We start from the raw sequence: 9,654 nt of genomic DNA, 5'->3' as shown, positions 1-9,654 counted from the left end.
ATGACCGCTGAAACGTATTTAATACGCTTTTTATAGCGATACACGATTAAAAATATACATACGGAGAAGAAGCTTTCTTTGGATATAGTATATGAGTTTGTTTTGGCTTGAATTTGTTTCATCTGAATGACATAATTCAATATCATTTTGCTCGAATAAAAATGTTGTTTCGTTAAGTAAACCATATTGTTTAATAGAAAAAGAAGTCGACAAAGCAGAAAATTATTCTTCCAAATAACAAAAAAATTCGTATATTTCTAGCGGGAGTCCGATAAAACACATTTTAAATGCGTTTACCATAACTCGCGAGCGTTTATGGTGCCCGGTCTGTTTGGATGAAGCGCACATTGTACATTACATCATCAAACCGAATTTCTTACGTTCGAAAGCTCGTGGAATTCGTATCAGAACTTCACTCGGAGATGAATCCGCATGCGTTCTTAAAAATCAGCGTGCTATTCGACAGTTGTTTTCAGCGTAGATTGGGAGAAACCGTTTTAGAGTGCATTGACGTAGTGAGGCGCGAAGCGTCTAAATATACCAAAGTGCCTGTGTGTATATACAGGGTGGTTCATGCAAAGTGTTACGAGCCGTTTTCTCGAAAGCTTGGAGATCACGACAAAATTCCATATTTTGAAGCTTGGCATGTGCTCTTAATGAAACGAATGAAGCATCGCTCTTTTTCTCCCTAAAGAAAAAAAAAACAATTATCCTTACTTCTTTAATAAAATAATAAAACAATTTTCTAATTTTCTGACATAACAAATAATTTTATCTTGATTTATATCTTGATATTTCATATAATTAAAAGAAGTAAGAGATAAGAAATTGTCTAGTGATATGTCACTACGATTTCGCAAAATAAAAATATCGTTTAATCATAGTGACGTGAAACATTTTCGTCAACATGATACGATCCTGTTCAAACATAAAACTCCTGTCTTGTTTAATATACATACATACATCGTTTGTTATACATGCATCGCTATGTAATTAGAGCTACGATCCTCTTTTAGAATGGCCGAGAAATGCTGCTCCTATACGTCATTGTTGCATTTACGCCCAACATTCTGGGCTTTCCGAGAAAAATTCCGATCGGTAAGCTACGCTTTTTGCAAAAGCATATCGAATAAGACACACAGTATCAATCCAGCGTATCGAACGAAACCGAATGATCGCAGGGGGATTGTTCGATGGCGACGAGATGATTCAGAAAGCGTTCAAGTTATCGGTCAAGGCGGTGAACAAGAACATCACCACCTCCGAGCACGCGAAGGGCATACTATTAATAGCAAAAACCGAGAAAGTCAACGAAAATGCATTCCTAGTAGCGAATATAGGTACATCATTATTTTGTGTTCTTGGATTTTAACAGCAGATTTTGCTCTATACCCGCCGCATTTACACACCTCTCTTATATAATAAGATTATCCCGCATAATTTTGTTCGATTTATCAACGTTTACGCGTTATAAGTCCGAAAGCAAATTTGATCCAATCTCGCTGCAGATGCGAGTCTTCGATTTGTTAAGCTAGATTGCCGACGTGAATAACACGTATATCGTTAACCTGTTTATGGACGCTACGTGCAGCGTGCGAGTTGTTAGGCAACGGAGTGGCCGGGATATTCGGTCCTCAGGACAGATCGACGGTGGACCACGTTCAGAGTACGTGCGATACCCTAGATATACCTCACATCGCCGCCAGATGGGATCCCGAACCGAAACGCGGAAATGTAAATCTATATCCGCATGCTGACACGCTCTCCATGGTACTTTTTGCTCTTATTCATTGCGATCCCGGTGACTTTACGAATAACTGCTAACGACTCGCGGCTCAACGTGAATTAGATCGAAAGAGAAACATTTCGTATTTATAACTATAATGATCATAGTAAAAGAATAATAGTCAAGACAACAATTTTTCTGGTTCATGGTAAATGTTACTTATGGTGTCAATAATAATTACATGTATATCGCTACTATTACATAAATTTTTGTGGCTAAAGAAAGATATAATTTAGGCCAAAAATAAATATAATTTTTCTCAGTGCACAAAAATTACACCGCTTAAAAAGAAATCCCTTATTCATTCGATAATTTCTAACGTTATTTTTAGCATCGCGAATATTTGGCCTGTTCGGCTACAAAGAGCAGACCCGTTAATATCGGTCGCTGATTGTTTAGGTTTTTCAAGACTTAATAAAGAAGTTCCAATGGAAGGAATATGCGATACTTTACGACGACACCAACGGCCTAATTCGCATGAATCGTTTGCTCAAATTGCCGAACATGCACACCATTTCAGCGATGGTGTTTCACTTGGGCAATGGACCGGATTTTAGGTACACACGCGTGCCATATAAATAGTTCCTTCCCCGAACGACATCTCGTGCATGCGCGAGCGACGTTTGTCAAACGAAGTTATTATACACTTGCACCATTATTCAGTCCAGCCATAAATGCCAGAAAATATTGCGATGATTTACGACACGACAGTGCGGCAGACGTGCGACCGCACGTGTTACCGGGATTTTTCTCAACAACCGCAAACGATCTGAAGTTTAACGAGACGTTCTACCCGCAGGAAAATTATGCAAGAGGTCAAAAGGTCCGGTTGCAAAAATCTTATAATTGACTGCTCGTACGACATCCTTGCCTCCGTTCTCGAGCAAGCGCAACAAGTCGGAATAATGTCGGGAAAGCACAACGTGATCGTTGCCTCTCTGGTAAGACGTCAGATATTTTTGCAATTTCCTCTTTGCTTAACTCGACATAATTAGCGTGCGACGAAATTAAAAATACCGGCTGACAGAAAATCCAAATCGAAAATTCTTTGTAATAACGCGAACCGTTCAAACTCTTGGCACGATTTGCCTGGACATATTTATGCAAGCATATAACGCTCGCGTCTTATTATTTATTATTAGGACCTGCAGACCCTGGATTTAAAGCCGTACCAATATTCCGGGATGAATTTAACGGGCATACGTTTGATCGATCCGGAAAGCTCGACTGTCCGACACATTCTGCGGGCTCTTAATTGGAATTTGACAGATGGTTCCCACTTGAGGGTAACATCAGCTCTCGCTTACGACGCCGTGCAACTTTTCGCAAGCGGTTACGCGCGACTGCGTGACAGCGTCGAGGGAGACCTCAAGAGGCTGTCTTGCAACGATACGGAAACCTGGGGGCACGGCTTCAGTCTGAGTAATTTTATGCGAAACGTACGTGCGCGACTACTCTTTAACGATTTTTAACGACGAAATAAAAAGCTTTCGGATGTTCAATCAATCTCGCGTACGCGGAAAAAATACTGTTGTGTCGATAGAATTGATCAGCAACACCGGGGTAAGTCAATACTGCTCTCTTCTGTCTTGTTGCCAATTTTCATCCTCTGCCACTAAACTTTATTTCTCCATCTTCTTAAAAAATAGTTATTTGCAAGACAATATGTAATAATTTTCAAAAAAACTACAATGTATTTTAGTAGGGAAATGTTTTACATCCATGCACGTAAATTTTAATGCTACATCTTCAACAGAATTTTAGAGCTCGTTCGAGGAAGAAACTATTTATATGGTTTATGTGCATGTGTGCGTATTTAAAATTCGGCCCACCGCCCAAGTGAAACACAAAGTGAAATGGTATGTAAGCTTAGCGCTTTTCCTCCACATCATACATTGTTTCAATAAATCATCGTCGAATCAAGCAGGTTTACTCCAATTACGACGGTGTTGACCAATTCTATTGGTACATTTTCTTTACGTATACATAGAATGGATTTGGAAATAATTTTGACATAGCTCTCGATTGGACTCCGCGATATCGCAGTCCGGTTCCATCGAGCGCGAATAACTCTGTATTTGCACGAAGAAATACGCTTACCTCCTTCGGCCAATAATGTAAGAGAAACGAACCGTGCACAGATGCGTCCGTGGCTCGCGCGCGAATATACGTCCCGGAGAATATCCCGAGGATATGCGTAATGACATGTTCCCGGAGAAAGCTTGAAAATTACCTCTAGGAGCGCATACACGGACTGAGCGGGACGATAAAATTCGACACAAACGGATTTCGGAGCGAGTTCCAACTGGACATCGTAAATCTAGGGAAAAAGGGTCTGCGCAAAGTCGGCGAGTGGAAGACGAACGTCGGTATACAGTGGGAGTCGGAATACAAGATCCCAGGTGTGGACGAGGGGAAGAGCTTACGCGACAAACACTTCATCGTCCTGATATCGTTAGTATGTTCCAACTACCAGTGTAGGCACATGTTATCCTGATTAAATTGTTTCATTATATGGGCGAATGTAGACTTTTCTTAACAACTTGAAACTTTGCTATCTTGTTACGAGAAGGAGCAAAACGTTGATAATTTTAAGATAAATTATATAAATTAATCACGAAAGAGAGAGAATAAGGAAACATTTAATTGTAACTATAAAATATTTTGTAATTATTATAATTAATATTTTGTAATTAAAATACTTTGATATCGTTAAAGTTGTATGTATCAATGTTGAAATAATTTATGTACCAAAATGATAAAGTATCTCCAATGAAATTGAAATCATTTCTTTCCAGACGGATCCATATGGAATGCTCAAGCAATCAGCTGCAATAAGAGCTGGAAACGATCGATTCGAGGGTTTCGCAATCGACATAATTCAGGAGATGAGCAAAATACTAGGGTTTAATTACACGTTTGAAGTGCAGAGCGACAACATTTACGGCTCACTTAATAAGACGAGCGGCCGGTGGAACGGCATGCTGGGGAAAATAATCGCCCACGTAAGTTGACGTTTCGCAAAAAACCTCGTGAACGGAATCGACGAGCGTCGGAACTCGATCGATCTTCCACGTCGTTTCGCGAGTAGTGCTGCTACCTTTCATCGTGCTCATGACGCGAAAACAGCACGTTGCAGCTTCTTACATCGGTAAAGTAGCTACCTCTTCGCGTTCCTCCGATACATCGGTACGATGTAATTTCATAGTGTTTCGTTCCGCGAAATCGATCACCGTTCGTATGAAAATTGATACTTATTAAAACGTAAGCGGTGTTTCATTTTTTTTTCTCTCTCTCTTCCTTTAGCGACGCGACTTTCAGGATGCAAAACTCAATTTTATTGGTACAAAAACGGATCCCTTTTTATCCGATGCGTCGTGCTTCTTATAGAAATTTCTATAACACGATTAATCTCTCATTTGATCCCGAAGGAAGCGGATCTAGCGATCACGGATCTGACGATCACGGCGGAGAGGGAGAGCGCTGTCGACTTTACGACGCCGTTCATGAATTTAGGTAAAGCGCTTCGACGAGTAGCATAGATGACGGGCGGGGCATAAATCGAAAGAATCCGTTCCGATCGACCGGCGTTTCAGGTATAAGCGTTCTCTACAGGCAGCCAACGACCGCTCCGCCGGGCTTGCTATCCTTCTTGCTGCCGTACTCGAAAGAGGTTTGGGTGCACCTGATCGGCGCGTACATCGTTGTGACCTCGCTGTTATTTCTGATCGGAAAACTCTGCCCGGTGGAATGGACAAATCCGTATCCATGCATCAAGGAACCCGAAGTATTGGAAACACCCTTCACTCTGGCGGACACTCCATTCCTCGTGATTGGCGCCTTATTGAAGGCTCCTACCGGATTTGCGCCCGCGTGAGTCGATCTCCACTTTATGAGCCCAGAAGAGTTTTTATTGCGCGGAATCGAACGCGCGATGTTGAAACATTTTCTTCGTCACATTCGCAAAATACGAACTTCGCATAAATCGAATGTAATCTGAAAGATGATTATCTAATCTAACTTCTTTGCGTAAACCACAAGTTTATCTCAGAAGCTACCTGTGTTAAAAAAGCGAGCAAGCCTATTTAATCTTAATTATCTTAATTGTTACTAACCGTCCAATTATTTCCCTACAAGAATATATAGTCGCGGAAATCGCTTCCTCCAAGCTTCTTACAATACAGACAATTTGCATTTTAGAGGAGTTTCTACGAGAGCTTTGGCCACGGCATGGTGGTTCTTCACTCTGATCATCGGATCAACTTATATCGCCAATTTAGCCGCGGCGTTATCCACGAAATCCACTGTGTGGCCTTTCAAGGTGGCGGAGGATCTCGCCTACCAGCATAAAATTAAGTACGGCGCGAAGAAGGGCGGCTCGACACTTGCGTTCTTCAAGGTGAGTGACATCCCGCGCACTGGAAACGTAGACGGTTAACGACTATCGATTACGGCGGCGCGCACTGCCTGACGATGATATCCCGGTGTTATTACTCGTGGAAGCGTCTACTCTCTCGCGGCGATCGATCTCGTTTTGCAGGACGCCCCGCATGAACCGTACGAGATTATGTATAATTACATGATGAATCACGCTGACGAGGTGCTTATGGAGAGGAACGAAGACGGCCTGTGGAAGGTGCAGCAGGAGAATTACGCGTATATCATGGAGTCCTCGTCAATCGAGTATATCAAGCAGAGAGTGTGCAACGTGACGCAGGTCGGTGGACTCTTAGACGCCAAGGGTTACGGCATCGCGATGAGAAAAGGTCGGTGCTTCGATATGTAGTGCGAGATGCAGCGTTACGTAGGGGAGACTGGAATTAGAAGTCACACTGGCTAGTCATCACAAAGCTTGTACCTCATTCAATTAACGAAAGAACATGTTCTTTGTAATGTAGGTTGCTAGTGTTAGTTAAATGTACTAAGTGGCTGCTAACGCATCGCATCTTACAAAATCATGACGTGGCGAGGATATTCTTCCTCTCTCCATTTTTATTATTCGAAATTACCGGTCGCAACTTCTCTGTAGTCATATTGTAGTTCATTAGCTCATTTTTTCCGTATTTAGTTATCGCAACACTAAGACCTTGAGTAAAGATCCCATTTACAGTTTTGTCTAGAATTAAATTTTAACAGAACAACTTACATATATATATGTATACGACTAATATGTATTTTCTAAAAGAATGTAGTTACATTAAAATATACATGAAACATCTTTTTCTCCCAATCAGTATGTAAAACGTGTGTGACAATAAGTCCCGGTTTCCTCTACTTTATAACGCGCTACCGAACGATGTTCGAGCGGTAGGCGCGTTACAAACTGGCTGTCGTCTCGTCACTTGAGAAAACGATCGAAACGAGCTAACTTGAAGCGACCTGCAACGTCTCTTCTCTCTGATGACAGACTCACCTTATCGTACGGAGCTGAGCGGCGCCATACTCAAGCTCAAGGAAAACGGCATGATGCACGAGTTGCAAACTAGATGGTGGAAAGAAAAGCGAGGCGGCGATAAGTGCAGCGTACGTTCATCGGCGTCTGTCTGTGTGCATTGCCGCTTAGCCTCGTCTGACAAAAATTACGCGGATTACGTCGGACGATACGCAATCCCCTGGGCATATCTCGCCACTTAGATACTTACGTGATTACTAATGCATCCACTTTTTATAACGTTCCGCGATGATGCAAATAGCTCCTCCTGAAGAACCGTATGCACACATCGACTTTAATTCTGGCTTATCCGGCCGGGCCGGGTTTTTCTTGACAAATAAAGGGGTTTGTGGGTAACACGTAGAAGTGTTTGACGCGACCTAAATAAATCCAGCTTGACTAGAAAACGACTAGAAAACTGCCGACGTGAATTAGTTGCTCGAACGCATAGGAGAGAATTCTCTAACACATATTTGTGACCTCACTCTATCTTGCCTAAACTTTTTCCCAGATTTTCCCACACACAGCATAAGTGATTCCGATTGGAATATCCAAAGTTGTCCCAAAATGGCGTTTCCGATTAGGAATCCCATTCACTCGTATATCCCAAACATGAGATGAAGCCTCTTTTCCACCAATGCTGATTGGTTGTGCGCTGCGGCTTGTTTCGTGCGTCAGAGTCGGTTTGATCGAATATCAGATTAGAAGATATATAAACGCTGTTATATATATTTTCTTATGTTACTATGCTCAATGGCGCGCGCATATTGTGTGTGTGTGTGTGTGTATTTGTAAAGTGTAAATAATTAAAGTATTTCATATACTTTGTTCAATCGTAATGTAAAATAGAAACTAGAAAAAATTTTGGTGAAGACGCTGGGGGCGATTAAATAGAATTTGCTTATGTTTCTCACATAGAATCGTATGTTTGAAACATTATATACACTTCTAACCCAGATAACAATGAGACCCGGTTTTTCATTTTCTAAACTTGTGGTTTAAGCTTATATATATAATTGGATGATAACGTAAAAATTGTTTTTCTATTCATGGTCAATCATTAAATTTTAAAAGTTATCATTACAAAACCACCAGTTTAATGATTCATCACGAATAGAAAAACACAATTTTTGCATTATCATCAGTTTAAATCTGAACTGCAAGTTAACTATAAAACGAAAAATCGGGAAAACCTAAGACATCCTAAGATATCGCAAGAGTCTAAAAAACGTCTTATTGTCTAAAATGTGTCTTTGAGACGTTCTTTAGACATACGTGTTGTTTGGGTACGTAGAGTTCCTTATTAGAATTCATAATTATTTTGGGAAACCGGACAGGATCCCAATTAAATTCCTCTAAAGAAATTCTTCTACGCTGGATATCTTTTTCTCCCTCACATTGAAGAAAAGTAATGCAGAGCGAAATAATCAAAGTTCGATGACTGACGCGAGTGACAAATTGGTCTCTTTGCAGGAGAAACCGCAAGTGAAAGTCGAGCCGTTGAATTTCGAGGACGTCGGTGGAGTATTTTTGATTATGATAAGCGGAGTTACGTTGTCCTGGTTTTATGCGGGATGGACGTTCCTCTGGAATATTCGAAACATCGCGATCAAATATAACGTAATTACACGCGCTTCACAATTTGCAAATCCCTCACATATCCACTCGCTGCCGTAATTAACGTTGGAGCTATAAAATTCGCGTGTTTCTCGTTGCAGGTGCCCTACAAGGAAGAGATCAAAGAGGAGTTGAAATTCCTAATCAGATGCAAGAGCAAAAAGCTCGTTAGGAGGAGGAAGAAATCGGTCGAAACGATAGGCTCCCGATGAATCACGTGTGTCTCGCTCTCCTTAGCGACTCCTTTACGTGTAAATAAAAATTCGTGAAGTAATAAGCGTGTTATTGCAGAGTTGCCTGGTGGCCGCGGCGTTATTTTCTAATGAGACACGATCGCTTCGGCGAAACATATCGAGAGGACACGCGAAAAGATCCCGCGAGTTCTGCAAAGGCGTGGCAACGATTACCCGCTCGGCACTGAAAGAGAGCCGGCGGTGAAATAACGCGGGAGGAAATGAGCACCTCGCGATAAACGCTTTCCTTGAAACCGCGTAATCGCGCTGACGATTGCGGTGTGTATCGTCGCAAGGAAATCTCCGTACGCAATCGGTCGCCCTTGAAACCTACATAGCGCTCTCGAGTTACGCGCACACTCCGGCGCGAGCAGGAGAAAACCATCTTTACCGTCGTCCGCGGGGATCCGAATGATGATAAAATTTTATCTTACATTTTACCGTCGGGCACTAATATTTACAGTGAGTGCATCCGGCGATGTCGTAAAGCATACTTGGCATTGTTTTATGCGCGACTCCGCGAGCGACCAGTGACATAACGATCGTCGTTGTTATCGACGAGTGGAAGATGCACTTCTCGACGTTAA

At 41.8% G+C, this 9,654-nt stretch overlaps 1 protein-coding gene across 1 annotated transcript; it reads left to right on the top strand.

Annotated features, from left to right (window-relative positions):
- Window positions 1-1,022: 1,022 nt before the first annotated feature.
- On the top strand, window positions 1,023-9,116 carry LOC106747062 (glutamate receptor ionotropic, kainate 2-like). Its single transcript, XM_014624324.1, has 15 exons — window positions 1,023-1,098; window positions 1,182-1,340; window positions 1,592-1,770; window positions 2,186-2,343; window positions 2,586-2,727; window positions 2,929-3,225; window positions 4,026-4,244; window positions 4,585-4,791; window positions 5,218-5,302; window positions 5,383-5,659; window positions 5,987-6,185; window positions 6,327-6,552; window positions 7,194-7,309; window positions 8,691-8,837; window positions 8,936-9,116. Exons 1-15 carry the CDS (start codon window positions 1,029-1,031, stop codon window positions 9,044-9,046), a joined length of 2,592 nt encoding a protein of 863 aa, XP_014479810.1. The 5' UTR covers window positions 1,023-1,028; the 3' UTR covers window positions 9,047-9,116.
- Window positions 9,117-9,654: the final 538 nt, after the last annotated feature.

Source organism: Dinoponera quadriceps, unplaced genomic scaffold (assembly GCF_001313825.1).
Source record: "Dinoponera quadriceps isolate SergipeBrazil2010 unplaced genomic scaffold, ASM131382v1 scaffold2110, whole genome shotgun sequence".
NCBI lineage: Eukaryota > Metazoa > Arthropoda > Insecta > Hymenoptera > Formicidae > Dinoponera > Dinoponera quadriceps.
This window is presented reverse-complemented; position numbering and strand designations above follow the sequence as displayed.

What these genes read in the sequence shown, in the direction of transcription:
- LOC106747062 (XM_014624324.1), top strand. Translation starts at nt 1,029, where the DNA reads ATGCTGCTCCTATACGTCATTGTTGCATTTACGCCCAACATTCTGGGC. An exon ending in ATGCTGACACGCTCTCCATG is followed by an intron (nt 1,771 to 2,185) that starts GTACTTTTTGCT and finishes CTGATTGTTTAG; the next exon opens with GTTTTTCAAGACTTAATAAA. An exon ending in CGGCATCGCGATGAGAAAAG is followed by an intron (nt 6,553 to 7,193) that starts GTCGGTGCTTCG and finishes CTCTGATGACAG; the next exon opens with ACTCACCTTATCGTACGGAG.